We start from the raw sequence: 20184 nt of genomic DNA, 5'->3' as shown, positions 1-20184 counted from the left end.
CTGTTTCTCATTACCCACAATGCCCAGCACCGGAGGCTCGCTTAATTACTTGGAACTCATTTCTGAAAACTGCTGCAGCTCATTCTGCTCCTGTTAGAGGACGGAGGCACACAACCATCCGGATGTTGCTCTTTTATATTAAAAAGACAATAAAGCGAGACTCAAACTGCCCAGATTAAAAGCTTAAATCGATTCAGGCGGCAGAACGTGATGTGTGATCATTTAGAGTCACCTTTAAGATTTACCGTATTTTCATTTTCGGGTCAAACTCAAATCAAAATCTGTATTTTTAAAACAGTAAGAAGTCTGGACACAACATGAAACTGTGCTGGTAGCATCACCAGGGTCTCTACACATGAACACCAGCACTGACAACATTGTTTGTGTACACAGAGTTACTAAAAAGAAAGTTTTTGAACAGCTCATGTTAGCAGCAGCTTGTTCCGCTCGCCGCCGTCCTGCCAGTGGAGAAGAGTCGACCTCAGAATGAGACGTAACCTGGAGGACAGTTAAGGTGGAACGCTCCTGAAGCTTAGTTCCACATAAATGCAGATAATTTGGTGTTTTGTTGTTAGTGAAAAACAATATTGACCTTGAACTCATATAAGAAACAATACTAAAATCAAAAACCGGAAAAGTCACGTGAGATCTGGTGTGGATAGTTGTTGTTAACTGTCACACACTGCAGACGCAGTGAGACGAGACGAAGACGGCAGAAGACGTAAACAGACAGAGAGGGAGACTGTGAATGTGACATGATAGAAATCTGTAGAACAACATGTTCGGTGAGCAGCCGTCAACATCAGGTGTGTTTCCTTCCACCAGGAGGTTTATTCAGAGAGTCACGCAGCCAAGAATATAACTTTACAAGTGGATGTGAGAAAGAAGCAGCATGAAAGATTCAACACACTTCACATCAAACCCGTCGTCAGATAAATCAGTGATTAAAAGCAGCGCAGGTGACAGTCTGGGAGGAAGAACTCTCTATCTATCATCAGCTTTATGGGAGTGGAGGCTTATTAAAGATGAGTGATAGGAGGCGGACGGAGGGATGTAGGACACCAGAGTCAGTGAGGAGGAAGAGGAGGATCATACTGGCTGAGTGATGGAAAACATCCACGTGTGTCCTACCTTCACGTTCCCATGTCTGTCCATCGGCCGCAGGGAGTTATTCCAGCCTTTCTGCTAATGAGGAGAGAAGGCGACAGAGATAGATGGTGTTACTGAGGGTGGAGGAGAGCGAGAAGAGTCAAGGAGAAAACTGAGATAACAACACAGACGTTAAAAACCAAGATGGCTCTCTGTATTTGTAGACAGAAATCATGGCCTTTGTTATATATTTCTGTGTGTACGACGTGTTCTGAAGCGCTCCTGATGGGACGCCGTCTCGGGACTGTGCCTTTTGACTGACAAAATATTTAATGCATCTTAAAGAAAAGTAGGACATTAAATTCTAAAGAGGCGACAGAAACATGAGCAGATTTGTCTCTTCAGGAGCTTTCTGTCTTCAGCTCTTCTCACCTGACTTCAGGTATGATGCCGACGGACGAACACACGAGGAGGCACGCTGAATGAAACCAGGCGTTTTGGTGCTCAGGTGAAGGCGCTGCAGGCACAACAGATGCTAATTGAACAGGCGGCTGTAACCCCGGGTCACTCCCGCCTCAATCAACAGCTCATAACGAGCTGACACGCAACCAGCCGCCAGCCGCCAGCCGCGCTCATTAGCATAAGTAATATAGCTGCGAGCACAGCGAGTGTGTACGGCGTCACTCAGGGGAAACACCTGCTGCAACAACATGGAGGACATTATTTATCTGTGTGTGTGTGTGTGTGTGTGTACTGTAATAATACAAATACGTTGTGTGACACACACACACACACACACATCAGACTAATGCCTGAAGACACACATGCAGAAGAGAAGACCTATAAATGTGCAGCTAACCTGCAGCTTCCAGGTGACACACACACACACACACACACACACACACACACACCAGCTCATGAATACTTGCATGGCTGCACACAGACATTGTCTAACACACCTCTCCTCCTCCCTGCCTTTGTTTCAGAGCTGATTGTTATGCATTACATGTCCTCTGCAGGTTGTCTGGAAGTGTGTATGCGCGTGTGTGTGTGTGTGTGTGTGTGTGTGTGTGTGTGCGTGTGCGTGTGTGTGTGTGTCCAAACACAAGGCCTGAGCCAGTCAATACCCACTCAATAACCAGAAGCATCTATCAGGCCTGTTGTGGTCTGGTTCACTGATTGTGTTTCATCTGCCATTAAATGGGTCGACCAGCCGACAAACACATTTCTCTGGGAGACAACAGTGTCGAGGTGTGTGTGTGTGTGTGTGTGTGTGTGTGTGAGGTTGTATGGAGAGCTGCTTCACGATTAGATGTTTTGTGGACTTCAGTTCAGTGCAGGTTAAATCAGCAGAGCATTGCAGGAAGAAACATCTTGTATTTCAAACACACAATCTTTGTATTGAGCATTTTTCAGTTCACACTCGTTTCACGCTGTCTGGTTAAATACTTTATCGTCACTGTCCAGTAAAATCTGTGTTATTTTTGATTCTTTTTGAGGGAGAGCTCCTTGGAGTCGAGACAGTTCTCCTCTTTCTTAAGCTGAACAACACATTTACATGCATTTAAATCCATCACTACACGGCTGAAAACACACTGGTGTTAGACTCACACAGCCAGGGTCAGATCCAGACCTGGAGCTGGAGGGGAAACGGACTTTACTTTATGAATGTAACGTTACGGAGAGGAGACAGTGAACCAGAACCAGAACCAGAGTCTCTGCTGAGTGCTGACTTCACTCAGAGCTTCATCTCAACTCAGACAGACACACTCGTGGCCAGTGTTCACTAGCTGAAGGCTAACGGACAGTAAAGTAACTCCTGCATCCTAACTTTCCTCCTCTGCTGATGAACATCCATCTGACACCAACGCTGACAGATGATGTGATGTTTTAAAGTTTTATTCACGTTATGTTTCTCAGATTACTTCCTTTCTTCCTTCCAAGTGAAACTCACCTTCAAACTTGTGGATTTTCTCTGATGTGAACATTGTTGGAAACATGTGGGATCATCTCAGTTCACAACTCAACAACACAGTGAACAAAGGTTTCACCGTGTTCAGACATTTTACCGCAGAGACGTCACATATTGGATCTTGAAGCTTTTTCTCAGCTGTAACTCTTCACAAGACTGAGGAGTTCCTGCGATAATCACATGATCACTGGCGACTGCATTTACAGGTCTGTGTTATAAACACAACAACAGGAAGTGTTTCTGACCGAAGGATCAGCAGAAGAGCTGGTGTTTTAGTGTTGCTTTTTGTGTTTTATTTTGAAAAGTAAGCAGGTGTCATATAGTTGTTTCGGTGCGTGACTTCCTGTCTGCTCGGTGCTAAATGCACCAGAAATAGAAGTCCATCATATTTGTCCCGGAGGGCTTCAGACTGCCGGAGCTGGACGGAGCTGATACACACCGGACCTGCTGATCAGCTCGGCTGGTGTGACGGAGACGTGACGGACTCGTATCTGGTGGAATCCAGCTGTAACTGACACAAACCTCCACGTCTGCTGTGTGTTGGTGACTGTGGGTGTAAGTTTGTGCTTCTGTGCTGAGATCGTGGATCGGCAGTGACGTTGCAGGCAGATTTGAATGTTCAGTATCATTGTTTTTATCTGTCTGTGAGGATTTTTGGCAGTCGGCAGTGAATGTGTGATTTGCTCGTGCATGATAATTACAGCGTTCCCTCGACTGCCTGCTGCGCTCCGGCTCATTATACCAGAGAGTGTGTGTGTGTGTGTGTGTGTGTGAGCGCTGCCACATTAGCCTGACAGAAATCACAGCTAAGTGAAGTGTGAAATTAATAATAGGAACGGGAGAAAAGAGCTGACTGTTCTCTTCTGCAGGAGACACGCTGCTTGTTGTTTGAGTCTCAATCAGAAGCCTGTCGTCGTGTTTCTGATCAGCCGAGATGGTTATTGATCAGCTTCAACGTTCGCTAAAAACAGCACATAACTCTTCATTATTTGATGACGTGTAATAACCACGTTAGCTCAGTTTTAAATCATGGATGGTGAGACTTCGTTACTGGTGGAGCATCGATTGTTAAACTGAACAGTAACGAGCAGCGTCGTCGTCGTTCTGCGTCTCCATTAAACTCCTCAACACTTCGCTCGGTATTGATCCGTGATGAGGATTGATCTGCTGCAGGTTCAGTGTCTCGAACTGAAGTGAAGGCGATCGGGTGTGTTCATGCAACATTTTCTTTATTGCTAGTTAGTGACTTTCAAATGAAGATGCTGACAGTGATTCATGGCCACGTTAACTGAGGCTGCACTTGTTTGTATTCTGTCAAAGTGTTAAACTGAGAATAAAGTGAAACCTGTTTGTGGAACTAAATAAAACTCACAAGATAAACATTTGTCGTACAAGACTTAAATTTCTATCTTCCAACTAAGATATTTGATACCTTGGTCGATGCTGCAGGACTGACACAACGCTGAGGGCCGAACATTTTATATTTTTACTAAAAGATAAATCTAAGACTAACGAGGCTGATGAGCTGAGAGTTTGAGCAGAACAACATCTGAGAACATTACTGCGGTGAAAATGAGCACTGAAACAGTTTCAAATATTCAGAATTGATGCTTTCTATAAATCAACATCACGGAGCAAAGGAGGACGTCAGGTGACTCATCCAGACTGTCAGCAGGAGACGTCTGTCTGGTGTTTTTATAACATCACTTCATGAACTCACGTCGGGTACGTTACCATCAGTGTTGATATTCGTTCCCTACAAACTTCATTATTAACAAGACTTTGAAATGACCAGTCAGATTCACACCGCTGGATATTTTTAAGGACAGCTGAGAATATTTCCATATATTCTTTGTTGCGCCAGATGTTTTTGTGGCAACCAAAACCAGATATTTCAACACAGGATGTCAGAGCGTCTCCATCTGTGATCTTGGCCACTAAACAGCGACGCTCTTCTTAAACCCTGACCAAGCTTTTCTCGTGCCTCGACCCGAGCGGAGAAGAACCACAGCGTTGTGGCGAGACGGGAAAAGAACGTAACGTAAAGCTGCGACATCATTTTCTTGCGTTCAAGGACGTTTGTTCTGGCGACACGAACTTGGAAACACTCGAGTGGGGAACGCTGTCTGTTGCCTCCACGTTAGACTGAAACAGAAGACGTGCCTTCAGTTCACAGACCTGCCGGGTTTTTAATCAGAACCACTCTGAACGGTTCTGATCAGCGCGGCACATCAACATACGGATCCGGTTTATTGTCCTGTGTGGTTGTTGCCTCCATCAGCGTCCACGTCACCTCCAGAGGCTTCAACACTTCTCCTCCCTGTTCATTAACTATTTACTGTTTCTATCAGCACACACACACACACACACACACACACACACACACACACACACAGTTCCACATCAACACACTTTTCCTCTGGCATTCATCTCTTTCACCCACCCACTCCCTGTAGTGCACGAACACACACACACACACACACACACACACACACACACACACACACACAAAGAAAGACGGGATCCATTTTCATTCCCAGCATGCCGAGGGGGGAAAGGCAGAGATACTATAATCATACCCAGGAGACGAGGGAGCTAAAGGAGCAGGCGGGGGAGCGGTCAGAGAGAGAGGAGGAGAAAGAGGAAGGAGGTTAAATCCAGACGAGGATAGAAGATGGAAAAAAAAAAGGGAGAAAACTGGAGATGGTGAAAGTAAAAAAAAAAAAAAAAAAAGAAAGAAAAAACACCAGACATGGAAAATGAAAGTGTGAGAAAAGCGGAGAGAGTCTGAAGAGATTTCACCTCTCGCCTCCATCAATCCGCTGGACTTTCACTGTCTGATGGGAGTCAAGCTGAGGACAGACGAGGCCAGACGGCCTCTGAGGAGCCTGTCGGATCAGACTGTGGATGTTTCCTTCAGTCACTGGTTCAGTTTACATGTGAGCTGGATTTAATGTCAGAAGCAGCAGCACAGTGACGATGGTGGTCGCTTTTCATTGTTTATTAAATGTGAAACCAGTCGATTTTTTTTGTATATATTTATGTTTGTGGTAACTGAAGCAGGTATTTTAAGCTGAATCATGACCAGAACCGAGTGTTGTTTCTGTGCTTTAACCGAACCAGAACTGGAACAGTGTCAACATTTAAATCAGGTCATTTCTGCTGAATATCGATCATGAACATGAACATAAATATAAAATAATTAACTATGATGAAATAATGATTCAAACATCTCCAGGTGTCCTGATTTTAGTTTTAAAATCAGAATTAAATTTATGATATTGATGAAAAAGAGCCAACTGGGTCGTAACGTCAGAACCTGAGACGACAGCGGACCGGAGCCAACTCAGTCCAATCAGCTCTCACGCTCAAATTATCATAATCATCAACCGTCTCCCAAATAAAAACTGTTTGTCTTCCTTTCTTAAAATACATTTTGAAGATGGAAGGTTGAGTGTGTGCACATCTGCAGACACACACACACACACACACACACACACACACACACACACCTGCACAGAACAGAAACACATCTGTTGTGTTTCCGTCTGCAGCGTCCTGAAACCTCCAGAGTTTCCTCGACACTCTCTTAATTATGAATCATTATCTGAGCACATTTACATTTTCGCTGGCAGGCGTTTCACTGACGCTTCTGTCAGAGCAACAAAGATTCCTCCCACATAAACGTCTGCTCTGGTTTTCTGCGTCTGATGTTTGCAGCTCTGAATACAGACGGCAGAAATCAACAGCGTTCACGCAGCGTCTGTTTGTTTTAGCGTCCGCTGAGACGACTCAGACGCTCAGATTCCTCTGAGGTTTTAGTTCTGATTAGTTAAGTTTAGCTCAGTATGATCCTGATGGTGAAATCAAACCAACACTCAGAGGACAGAAACCACGTCAGCAGCATCCAACCCTAAGTTTTGAGTCTGGAACTCTGAATACGTGGAGAAGAGGGAGGCCTGCGTGTTCAGGTGCAGAACAGAGATATTCTGTTTAGATAATAATCTGATTTGACGGGTTTTCATGATTCAGACATTTAGTTGGATTTCCTTCCAAGCACGTGAAGTAAAACTACGGTGGCTGAGCTAAAAAAACCAACAGAAAACGTCCATCAGCGTTGGGCCCACGTACATCTGTTCATCTTTTATATATTTTATGTCGCCTCTCTAAAAGTTTTACTCCACTCTTGTCAGGTACAGTGTGCAGACTGATCCATGCAGTATAACAGATCCAGGACTGGAGGTCGGACCTCTGAGCAGCCTGGTGTTTTTCCATTGTGTGGACTCAATATGCAGCATCTCTCTGTTTTGGGGGTTTGTGCTGTTTTGGTTTTGCATCTTTTCTGTATTTGCTGCATTTTGGTGTTGCATGTGTTTTGTGTGTCTTTGGTTCTGTCTGTTTGCTGTCGGCCGCCGTATAAAACAAACTTCCAGTCAACATGACGTCACTTATCGTGGCGTCTGCGTTCGTCAGTTCGGTGCTCACGTTTGATTTGTTAGGTTTCCTAAATATTGTTCTTCCTCGTCACGTTATGCACACGAGCAGAAAACACATCCGCTTCTTCTGCGTGTTCAGATGTAAAAGAATGAAAAAGATGAATTGTGATGCGCTGAATAAAACAGAATATAGAGCAAAAACTATGTGTGTTGATCTGATTTCTCATAATCCGATAACGACTGAAAACTGTTTACACGAACGTAAACGTAACCGTGCTCACTGTGGATTATAAATCTGATGATCTTAAATTAAAGTTCATTCATGGATGGTTTAAAATCCGGACACTGATATCATATCAGACTGTTGAAGACGCGGTGGAGGTATGCACTCTACCAACTCTACTCATTTGTGAAGCGCTGAAAAAATCACAAGTCAGTAATAACCGTGTGTTTCCAGAATGGAGTCTGTTCCTCTGTATAATCCACAGACTGATGTTTTTACAGAGATGTTTCTCCTCCATCGAGCTGGAGGCAAAAAAATCTAAATAAAATCAAAACTGGGTGCGTCAGAAAGCTGCAGCTCAACAATCTGTCCATCAGCCAGACGAATAATTCAGATTTAATCTCCACATCTTCAGCTCGTCATTCAGAAACACTCGCCGCCCTCACGGCCGTCACATCACACCAGAGATTTCCATTTATGAGAAGCAGACAAAGCACGTGAACGTGAACTCATGAATCATTTAAATAAGGTGATATTAGCCTCCAGCTGTGCGAGCTGACGGATATCACAGAACGCGTCTCCTCCGCAGTTCTGTGCCTATTATGTAAATCCACAGAGCGTAAACATGCTTCACGGCCATAACCTGGTTTTAAGATTCAAGAATAAAAAAAACAAAAAACAAATCATCACTTTCATTTACATCTCAGCCTCAGAGAGCAGGTCAGTGCCTTGCTCATGGGCGTTTTCAGCTGATGGTTTCACATCAGTGTACGTTGAGAGAATAAATTTGTGTAGCTGGTGAAAGACGTGTTTTCTCATTAATTCCTGCTCGCGTGACGACAATACATCAGATTTCTGTTGTGTAAGTGGAGCTGGATGGTTCCACGCCCTGTTCACCAGCTCGACACCGTGCAGTGAAACACACGGGGAGTTTATCCGACACACACACACACACACACACACACACACACATTATCTCCGTCTTGTGCGTTTAAGAGTCACAACTGCTCTGTGAACACACAACACAGCTGCGATCCGACTGACGGCGTCTGTTCAACTCTGTCACGTTAACATGTAGTTACAGATCACGTTTGATCGCGTCTGATCTGCGTCACATCGACTGCTGCAAACATCAGACGAGTGTTCACGTCTTCAGCTGACAGCAAACACAAACATTTGTGTATTTTCAAAATAAAACACTGACAACTGAACAAGTCAATAAACCCACTGACATCCGCCTGTTGTGTGACATGCGAGTGTAGATAATCAGGATTTCACTCTACAGGTCGATCGCTACTGAGCATGTGCGAGATGATTAGCACGTTACAGTAATAGATTTGTTCAGTATTTCAGATTAATATAACGTGTTACTGCTAATATTTCAGTCACATGTTACTACAGTTATGTCCCGTAACACGTTTCAATCCACATTATAGACCGAAGTGAAGAACCCGTCCGCAGCAACATGAACATATTAATACAGTCTGTGTGTGTTTGATAAGTTCTGTGTGACTGAAACGAGCCTGAAGATGAAGCCTGATGCTCTGAACGAACTTTAATTTACATCCTTGAATCACACCATCTATTAATGTTCTGTGGACTAAAATAAAAAGGCAGAGAAGAAGAGATGTTGGTCTGGAAGGTTTCGGTCTGTAGTGTTTCATGACTGAGCTGAAAGATATTTATTCTGATCTCATAATATATTCATTCATTTATTTAAACACATGAAGGCTGTTTCTTTGTGATGTAATAAGTAATATATTACTCTAAAATCACTTTAAAATGAAGGAAACTATATTTTGTATTTTGACAGTAATCGCTGATTATTAGCTAGTTTACCGGTGATTAAAAACCTGCATATCCATATTTATTTATTTATAATTCAGCAGTAAAGTGGTGATTATATAAATGATAAATTAAAGTACTGTGAGTGGACAGAACTCAGTTGTTCAGTGACGTCCAGCTCAAAATTAAATGTGTCGGTGAATTCTGTCGTAATCAGGATGGAAAGAAAAGTACAAGTTACAGGACAAAAACAGGATTACTGACGAGAAGAAGAGTTAATCTGTCTGTAACCTCTCCCTCCGTCCACCTCCACCTCCCCCACACACCTCCCCCTGCCTCCCTCCATCGCTCCCTCCTCCGTCACCTCTTCTCTTCACTTTGCTGTCAGATTTGTCTCGATGGGGATGCTGTTGCCGCGGCAACTGAGGTCATTAGGGAAGCTGTATTTATGCTTCCTCATACTGGAGCTGGCAGATCTGCTTTAATGAGCGTGCACGCACACACACACACACACACACACACACACACACACACACACACACACACACACAGATAGATAGATAGAAAACCCTCACCAGCTGCTTCTGTAAACGACTTTACTTTACCGGCTGGTGTCGTTACAGCGAGAGAGAGAAGAGAAGAAAGAGAGAGAGAGAGATGAGAGCGAGAGAGACGCCGATGAACGAGTCATTAACTCCAACATTTGTTCAACAGAACTGAGACTTTGTTCAGCCGCCAACACTTAGAGAAACTAAACGGAGCCAAAACTGAACCATTAAAACCAGAACTGCTACGAGCACTCAGGAAAAGACGAGTGTGGTTAATTCAGCACTACTGAGACACACTTCTTGTGTTCAGGACTGGTGGATGTTGAAGCCTAGTTTAGCTTAGCTTAGCTTAGCAGTACAGCTTGAAGCAGTGGAACATGGCGTCCACATGGCATTTGCGTTTCATCGCGCTGAGATCCAACCATCCACCAAGAACTGAGACGATGTAGTAACGGACAGAACCAGGCTAGCAGCTCTGCCTGCTTCCCGTCTCGTTGCTAAGCTATGCTAAACTAGCAAGCGGGCACATTCCTCACAGATGCTGGACTGATAACGGTGACGTCAGACTGACAGACTGGAACGACACCAGAGAAAACAGCGAGTCCGTCCTGTCACATCTCGGCGGTCCGACGTGTCGTTCGTACGCTCGTCTTAATGAGCTGCAGCTCATCAGGCCGTCAGCAGCGCAGAGCAGCAGCACTCCAGAGACACAACTCGTCTGTATTCAGCTCAACGCCAGGTGGTAACATGTTGCTACAACTCCCATGATGCACTGCTGCTGCTGCTGAAGTCACAGTGTCGGGTAGAAGAAGTAACAGGACGTAACAGAAATATTGATATTATTAATGATCTTTTATTGGTTTAAGTCTTTAAATGTTCTGTGAGTATCTCAAATGAAGATTTACTGTTTTATTACAAACTTAATATCTTTGTGTTTGTATTCTTGGAAGATGACGTAGAAACATTGTTGTTCGTTTATTTACGGTTTCACATAAAATATTATATTTTATATGATATATTCTATACATCTGTTTGTTGATTGGTTGTTTTGTCTGTTGACAGTTTCAAACTGAAATCCAGATCTTGCAGATTTCTATGAGCTTTATTTGATGTTGGATTCATGATTGAATGAGAGGAGGGTTGTTGGACTGGTGGAGGTATACTCTCTACTGTGTGCTAACCAGTTACAGATTGAGCTTCCTAAAAGAATAGCTAGAATACAATTCTATAATAAAAGTAACTCAACTGTGTTCACCATTATAATACAACCCCGACATGCGATTATATACAGTTATTACAGCAGCAGAATAAAAACACAACAAAAGAGAGAAAAGAGGCGTGATGGAGAGAACGGACCAAGAAAAGAGAGGAGGAACAATAGAGGTGCTAGAAGATTTAAAACAGATCACAGATGAAAGATGGAATTAATAAAGAAGAGTGGAAGATGTTGTAGATCAGGTGAGAAGAAGGAAGATGGCAGGAGGGGAAAAGAAAATGGGAAAAGATGAGGAAAGACGGAAGAGACAAAGGAAAGACGGAGAGAAGAGAAGAGAAAAACACTCAGGTGGAAAGAGAGAAAGAAGAAGAGAAGGAGACCATTGTGTGTGTGTGTGTGCGCGCATGTGTGTGTGTGTGTGTGTGTGCGCGCATGTGTGTGTGTGTGCGTGTTGAAGCTGACAGGTGTAGAGACTTATTCCATTTAATTCGATTTCCTCGCTGCCTGGGCCTGTCTGGACACACACACGCACACTCTCACACGCACACACTCACACACTCACACACACACACACACACACACACACACACACACACACACACACACACACACACACACTCTCTCTCTCACAGCTCTTTGATTCTCGTGGTTTGATTCCTGGCGTTTGATTTTCACTTCACACGTCGAGGTTTTCTTTGCGTCCCAGCAGCCGTTTAGCTTCACTCAGACAGACGGCGCCTGAAGCCAACACAGAGGCGTTCAAATGCTCTGTGTCAGCGTGGGACAAGCCAGACACCGCTGATGCTGGAAGCACTACAAGAAGGCTTTTAGTGAGGAAGTGGATTCAAATTAGCTATTAGATGATGAGCTCCAGATCTCTCAGCTTGTCTTCGTGTCTGTAGTTCCTCGTCTCGTCTCTGCGAGTTCATGAACGAGTCGAACAGCTTCAGGCGTCACTGAGAGTGTTTCAACAGTTTCTGAGCACCTGAAGCTAAAATCCAAACACAACAACACATCAGGGCGGCGATTCTGTCAGCAGGGTGCAGCAGCACGGCTGAAGTTAGCTTCATGCTCAGACTGAATGAATGAAGCTGCTCCTGTGTGTGTGTGTGTGTGTGTGTGTGTGTGTGTGTGTGTGTGTGTGTGTGTGTGTGTGATTGCTTACCATCTCCACTTCAAATCTCATGAGGTCATCAGAATCCATTACAGACCTCATTAATCACACGCACACACACACACACACACACACACACACACACACACACACACACACACTGATACTGACACCCTTTCATATATAGCCAAGGTGACAGGGGGCATTCATGTGTGTGTGTGTGTGTGTGTGTGTGTGTGTGTAGACAGTTTGGTGCACTGAGGCAATAACTATAGAGTTGTTGCACGATGCCATCTGTGTGTGTGTTTGTTTCTGTGTGTGGGAAGACGAGGAGATGAAAGACAAGTATGAGGACAAAAATTCTGTGTGTGTGTGTGTGTGTGTGTGTGTGTGTGTGTGTGTGTGTGTGTGTGTGTGTGTGTCTGACTGATTTCATGAAGCCATAAACGACCTTCAGCTGCGTCTGTCGTTCTGTTAACACAACAGATCTTTAGATTCATGTAATTAGAGATTTTTGTTCTGCAGGTTTTGTGCTACAGAAAGTTTTTTATTCTTATATTTAATCCTTAAAAACATGCAGAGGTGGTGAAGTTTCTTCATACATGAGGTGAAACTGAGAGCAAGACATCCAACACAACACTCAAGAGGAGGATGGTAACTGTAGTCATTTTCCTTTCCTCCAGTACAGTAACAGAGTTCAGGCTCTGACATGGACTCAGAGTATCAGAGTAAAAAGTCTCCCTCTGAAGGACATTTGTGCTCAAAGCTAACTGAAGCTCACGTCATATTAATAGAATTCAAAGACTATTAAAGTTAAAGGTAGAATCAGTAGGATTTTGTCCCAGCTGTTCCTGAACGCACCACAGAGACAGTTGATTGTTGAGTCTCATTCCCAGGACGTCAAATAGACACATGTTGGGTTGGTAAAGCGTCCCGAGCAGCAACAAAGAGAGAAAATCAGAAACTCTCTGCAGATACGAGACACTAACACGCCTTTTCTCCACATTCCAGCCTCCCTCTCTGTCTGTTTACGGCTTCTTACGGCTTTTACGGCTTTGTCTCGTCTCGCTGCAGCTGATTGGTCCACATCAGTCTACTGATGTTGGGAAATAACAAGAATCCAGAATTCACCTCAGATGCATCAAACTACAGTAACGAGGCTGTTCTGAAGCTGAGAGGAGGAGAAAGTCAGAAGATGTCAGGAAGTATTTGTACTGAGTTACTTCTCACTTCTGCTCTTTGCTCCGTCAGTTGAAAGATGAACATCAGAGAGACTTTGTTAAGAATATCGACCGGACAGTCAAAGAGAATCTCTCACGTGATGAAACACACAGTGTGAGATTTCTGCCACCAAATGTCTCCAAGTCAATAAAATAAGAACAACAGATGTAGTTTGATGTCGTGTCGGATCATCGTTACTGGAAGTCACGACAGCCTGAACACAGTTACAGATTTCTCTGGTTTCAACACTGTTGGAAATAAAATTAATTAGATTTTAAATTGGAAACGTTAAATATTCAATATTCTCGAATGAACTGCAGTCAGAAAACACAGAGCTGCTGATGATTATCGATGATTTACATTTTTTCATGAATGAGACGAAGAGAGAGGATGAAGGTATTTTTGTGTGTGTGTGTGTGTGTGTGTGTGTGTTGGGGGTTGCTTGGATTCTTGCCTGGATCTCTGTGGGAGCTCAGATCAATCAGGACACAACAGTTCTATAATGAATGTGAATCCCAGGTGTGTGTGTGTGTGTGTGTGTGTGTGTTTCTCTCGAGCTGACCTAGTGAAGATGATAATGATGTCCAACAATCAGGAGAGTGTGGAAACAAAATCCTCAGAGGAGCAGCATTAGATGTGTGTGTGTGTGTGTGTGTGTGTGTGTGTGTGTGTGTGTGTGTGTGTGTGCTCCTGCACACAGGCTCAGTTTCAGGCCACCATTTGTATTTTAAATGAAGGATGAATTCGGCCGTTTGAAAGCAGATTTCTGTTCTATATAAAATATATCTGAGGAACACAAACACTGTTCATGTGTGACTGTGTGAGTCTGTATATAAATATACATGAGTGTGTTTGAGCTGCAGTCTCCTGTGAAACACAAACTGTCGAGAAGAGAAAGGAAACGTGTCCTCCAGCAGGGAACGACTGAAGACACGGACGGTCTGATGAGCTTAAACTGGATTTATCTGCTTTAATGTAAAAAACATGTTTGTCGTTCACGCGTGACGCTTCTTTAATAACACGGTGAGTCGACGAGAGGCGGCAAGAGGAAGAGGAAGAGGAAGAGGAAGAGGAAGCAGCTCCTCCATAAGCATGTGCTCTCTGTGTTTCCTGACATGTTTCCTGGATCCTCACGTCGTCGTCGACACGCTGACGGTTCTCAGCAGCAGAATCTACAAAATCCGCGTAAAGCTCGTGAATATAATACATCGACTTGATTTATTCAGAGAGCGTTTCTTTGTCTTTTTACATCAACACCAGGACGAGTCCTCGAAGGCACCACGGCAGCTGCCCGTCCTTTTTCTCTCCTGGAGTCAAATCTGCATTATACATCAAACATTCATAGACAGCATCTAAAATAATCTGGAAGGTTGTGAACTGTTCTCCTGTGATCTCCTCAGATCACAGTTTCCTATCAGAATCGTCCTTCAGACAAGATCCAGATGGACAGTTTGTGGATTTATGATATTGATTAATGTTTTTTATGAAGTCTTGTTTGACTTGCTGCAGCAGACTGAAACGATGTCGTCTGAAACGAGCTCAGAGGCGACACAGAGCAGCAGGACGACTCGTCTGTCCTCATGTTCGTGTGATCATCACTGTCGTGCTGCTGCAGGTGGAGCTAACCTGACCTTCATAACACCAGGAGACACTGGACTCGGTCCTCTCTGGACGTTTTTCACTCACAGCTCTCTGTTCAGCATCAGAGTTTCTCTCTCAAACGGACCTCTGAACCTCCCGTCCATGTTTAGCTCCGGCTGGTGTTTTGTTCTGGTGCTGCACGGCGCTAACGGAGCTAAGCTATCTGTTGTTTGTCACATTTCGGCTGAGCTCGGTCTCCTGAGATGTGACTAACATGCACGTAGCACAATGAGAGTCTGAACGCTGCGGTCCAGTCTTTGTCTCTGTGAAGCAAAGACCAGAGTCACGTGATGCTGGACGGAGGATCAGTGAAGGAGGATTTAGTTTAGAGAGGAATCTGTTTCCTCTGACACGACTGCTGACTCTAACCAGGAATACAACGTTTACCTCGTCATGAGCAGGTTTTGTTAGCTCGAACCATTTGTAATGTGTTTTGCAGGTTGAAGACTTGTTGGTTTGCTGTCAGTCAGACTGTGAAGAACCTACAGGTGGAAGAAACTGAGAACTTAGTTACTTTACTGGAGTCTCTGTGTGACTTCTCCTCTCTACACCTGAACTTTCTCCTCCTCTCAGCTTCAGAACAGCCGCGTTACTGTAGTTTGATGCATCTGAGGTGAATTCTGGATTCTTGTTATTTCCCAACATCAGCAGACTGATGTGGACCAATCAGACGCAGCGAGACGAGACAAAGACGTAAAAGCCGTAAGAAGCCGTAAACAGACAGAGAGGGAGGCTGGAATGTGGAGAAAAGGCGTGTTAGTGTCTCGTATCTGCAGAGAGTTTCTGATTTTCTCTCTTTGTTGCTGCTCGGGACGCTTTTAAATTAGTTTCATGTCAAAACAAGTTTATGTCTGTAATTTATTTTACGTACAGTTGAACACAAATAAAGTCGCCCGGCAGCGTGGGAGCTGCAGGGAAGACTTCGTGGTGTCTGGGTGAAATATTCCTTTAATGCACAGGAGCTTGTAAATCAATGCATGGCTATCCACACACACACACACACACACACACACACACACACACTACATACACACACACACACACACACACACACACACACACACACACTACATACACACACACACACACACACACACACACACTACATACACACACACACATACACACACACACACACACACACACACACACACAACAAACACACACACACACACACACACACACACACACACACACACACACACACACACACACACACACACAGACTCGTAGCCTCCACTGGGACAGAAAACCCAACAAACGACACGATGACCTTTACGGAGTAACTGGACCAACCTGCTGTGATGAATGGTGCTGTAACTTATGCTGGAATATCACACACACACACACACACACACACACAGTCTTTCCTCCACCTTCATCTCTCTCTGAAACAAAGGCATGTTGTGTTCACTTCCTGCTCCACTTTCTCTGTTTCTCTTCCTCAGATTCAGTTTTAATCATCAGCATTGAAACATTTTCTCCCCAAACATTCGATGCAGATAAAATCAGAATCAGCTGTGAATCAGCTCAGCATGTGTGGAAGTCTGAGCCACCAGACTCACTCAGAGAAACACCTGCAGTCTGATTTCTTACCTGGAACATGATCCTGTACTGCTCCTCCGGACGTTTGACCACGCACATGTTGCAGCCCATGATGACGGCCGGCTCTCTCTCTTCTTCTTCTTCTTCTTCTGTCCCTCAGGAGACAAAACACTCTCTGTGTCGATAATCCACCTTTAACCTCCAAACGTAATGTCCTCGACTGTGTCTTCACCGGCTGCGGTCTCGATTGTTCTCCCGTCTTTCAGCCTTTTTGACCTTCTGACCCACGATGATGTTCACAGAGGCGACTGAGTCCAAAGCAACGAAACACTCAGTGGAACAAAACAGCCGAGAGTTTAAAAACATCACCAGATTTCAGACGAGCGTTTGAGGCTTCTGGTCAAATGTTGTTAATCTCTGCTAACAAAGATTCTTTATGCAAGAAGATTCACTCCTCCTCTTTATTTCTGATGACAGATCCTCAGAGAAAGTCCTGAGTCCTGAGTCAGTCATTTTTTATTGTTTTAGGCACCAAAGAAGAAACCTGGAGCCACTTCTTCTGTAAATCCCCCAGAATTGTGCTTCAACTTCAACAATGTGAGTTCAGAAAAGTGTCCTTCAGATAAAACCCCCCGCTGAGCGTCGAGCTGAGTTCACTTCCTGTCGTCTGCTCCGTCGCTCTGACAACTAGAAAACAAAAAGCCACCTCAGTGTTTCTTCACCCGCAGTCAGAAGAACCAGAAGACAAACGCAGCGGGACGCCGCTCGGCTTCGTTTTGTTGTTTCCCTCATGAAAACGCCGCGTTGCGTCGTTGTAACGGCTCCTCGCCGCAAACAGCTTTTATCTGCCGTCCCGCGGGCGGCGAGGAGGAGCGATGCTGTGTCTTTTCATCACGGTGAAAAATTAATTTTTATTCATGCGCGACAGATTGTTTCAGCGCTGCAGGGGAGGAGGAGGAGGAGGAGGAGGGTGAAGAGGCTCTTGAGTTTATAAAGTGTTCAATTGTAGACAGGATTCAGTTTGTGAGCATCCCAGAAAATGAACTCTCCAGACGGATGGAGGTGATGGAGGATGATGGAGGTGATGGAGGATGATGGAGGTGATGGAGGATGATGGAGATGATGGAGGATGATGGAGATGATGAAGGTGTGTCGCACTCTGTGTTTGATTAAATTCCACCTACACACACCGTTCACACTGACCTCGCTGTCGAATGTTTGATGTTTTTGCAGCTCCAGAAAGATTTTCACGTCAAAATTCGTCTCTTTTTGTGACCAAATTCATCCGTTCTGGTTCCCTGATTTGAACGAACCGCTCTGAAAAGTCTCGTCTCTGCCTTCTGTTCACAGTGAATGGATTTGGACTATTATTTATATTTCAGTTATTAGATTATTAGCGTCTTCCTGACACAGAGGTGCTTCTTCAACGCTCACTAATCTTTACAAAACGCTCCCGTGTCGAACATCTGCAGTCGGATGTCGAGTGTTTCTGTCTCCTGAGGTTTTGTTTTAAGCCACAACAGAAACGAGGCCACTGACGATTAATAAGACATGAAGAAGAAGAAGAAGAAGAAGAAGAAGAAGAAAACTCTTCTGGGTGTAAACTGTTCCAGTAGTTCTCACTTCAGTTCAATAATTCATCTGAACGTCAACGAGTGACGAGAGACGCTTCAATCTGAAATATTGAGTATCAGCAACAGATAAATCTTCAGTAGCTTATCTGAAGATGAAGATTTGCTTTGGAAACTGAAGTCAAATATTAAAGTTTTACGCTCAGAGAAGTCAGGAACAGTTTGTGTGCTTCAGATGGATTCAGAGGTCGACTGTTCGTGTTTCGTTGTGCTTTGAACTGAGATCAACAGAAATCGTTTAAAATTGTCCTGTCAGCACCTGAACATTAGAAAACTGACTTAATCTGACTGAGCTTGTGCTTATTAAAGAGCAAATCTGTGCTTTCAGCACCTGGATCTGTTTGAATAGAAGGACTTTTATTATTTGTTCTTTAAATTGATTTGTGATCTATCAGCCTATTTACTAGAGAGATAAAAACATTTGTTGTGCTTCGTGTTTTTGACATAAATCGATCAGATAAAACTCTACTTGTGCTTTCAGTTTGACAGGAAGCTTTGTGCAGTCAGATGTTTCATCAGAAGATCCAAAGTCATCAAAAATGTTTGTTTCAGTTCAGTTTGCTGTGACGTGTTTCTGTCTGCTGGTTTTTACATTCGATTCTTTGCAGACGACTCGACTGTTTCGGTTTCTGACGTCCTTTTGGACCTTTTGGGACAGAAACTTTTTCTAACTGGACACGTTTCTCTGCACACTGTTGCATTTAGACGAAGAGACGTTGAGGTTGACAGGATCTCTGTTTCTGATTCTTTCTTTTTTATAAATGTTGTTTTATTTCCTGTCTTTGCTTGGGTTCTTTCTCTCCCGTCATGTCGAGCCTCTCCCTCCCTCCCGCCGTTACAATCGCCCACAGATCGTCCTCAGATGGAATCAGCCTGCAGGACGATGACAGACAGCACCGGCGCTCTGCAGCACATTCAGCCTGAGTTACCTGCTGCTGCTGTCACTGAGCATCACTTCTCTGGCTTCACGAGAGTCTACGTCTGCCTGTCTGCAGCTGCTATCTGTCATCAGCACCTGCTCCGCTCACCTGCAACCCTCCCTGGGATTCTTGTCAGTGATGCAAAGGGGAAAAGGGGTAAAATGTAAAAGGGGCATGTAAGACAAGAGGGGAGATAAAACAAGATAATGAGGTGCTGAGAAACAGGAGGGTTAAAACAATGTTTGTGCTCAGAAACAATCTGCTTCTATCCAAACAGAACCAGAAACAAGTGCAGTCCTTCCCACAGGAATTATCTCAAACTTCATCTGTTCACTGAAGAGTTCAGTGTTTGTTCTTCGTCTTTACATCCTTCGCTGGCCAGGAAAAGATCTCGTCTCCGAACTCTTCAATCCCCAGAATCCTTCTTTCAGGTCTGATAATCCAGAGACGTGGGAGTCCGGTTTGGATTCAGCAGACATCAGCATCAAACACCTGCCCTCCGTCTGCGTCTCTGAGACTCGCTTGGTTCTCCTTTTAATTCCACAAAAACCCTCCTGCTCGCCTGAGGTGGATCTGCTGTTTTCTGAGCCCAGCTAGAAGCTCCGACCGTCAGCCTTTTCTCCTCCGCCCTCCCTCACTTCATCCCTCTATTTCCTCCGCTGCGCCGTCATTTCTCTGCAAAGGTTTAAATCCGGCTTAGTTTCGCTCCTGGACACACAAACAGAGAGAGAGCGACTCTGAGTGGTTTTACACACTGAACAGATGAAGGACATGAACACACAGGCTCGTTCAACAGAGTTTTTTTTTTTCAAGATTTCTTTGTTTTGTTTTTTTTTTCTCTTC

At 44.3% G+C, this 20184-nt stretch overlaps 3 protein-coding genes across 6 annotated transcripts in view; 1 reads left to right on the top strand and 2 right to left on the bottom strand.

Moving 5' to 3' along the window:
• LOC119022458 (PDZ domain-containing protein 4-like) overlaps positions 1 to 16935 on the bottom strand; it is a 37865-nt gene extending 20930 nt beyond the window's left edge. For 2 of the 4 annotated variants that reach the window (XM_037103372.1, XM_037103375.1), the window contains exons 1-2: positions 16842 to 16921; positions 1132 to 1185 (exon numbers count right to left, since the gene is read on the bottom strand). In XM_037103372.1, the coding sequence (XP_036959267.1) occupies positions 1132 to 1185; positions 16842 to 16901 (114 nt within the window). In that variant the 5' untranslated portion in view covers positions 16902 to 16921. Of the gene's footprint in view, positions 1 to 1131; positions 1186 to 1521; positions 1593 to 16841 lie in introns of those variants that run through there. The other 2 variants (XM_037103373.1, XM_037103374.1) reach the window with 2 other exon arrangements.
• Positions 1 to 20184, top strand: part of LOC119022489 (putative C-type lectin domain family 20 member A) — an 826153-nt gene that overhangs the window by 172483 nt on the left and 633486 nt on the right. The gene's annotated exons all lie outside the window — the stretch shown is intronic.
• Positions 1 to 20184, bottom strand: part of LOC119022462 (macrophage mannose receptor 1-like) — a 409060-nt gene that overhangs the window by 145276 nt on the left and 243600 nt on the right. The gene's annotated exons all lie outside the window — the stretch shown is intronic.

Source organism: Acanthopagrus latus, chromosome 7, assembly GCF_904848185.1.
Source record: "Acanthopagrus latus isolate v.2019 chromosome 7, fAcaLat1.1, whole genome shotgun sequence".
NCBI lineage: Eukaryota > Metazoa > Chordata > Actinopteri > Spariformes > Sparidae > Acanthopagrus > Acanthopagrus latus.
The sequence above is the reverse complement of the archived record's forward strand: the minus strand, read 5'-3'. Positions and strand labels throughout refer to the sequence as shown.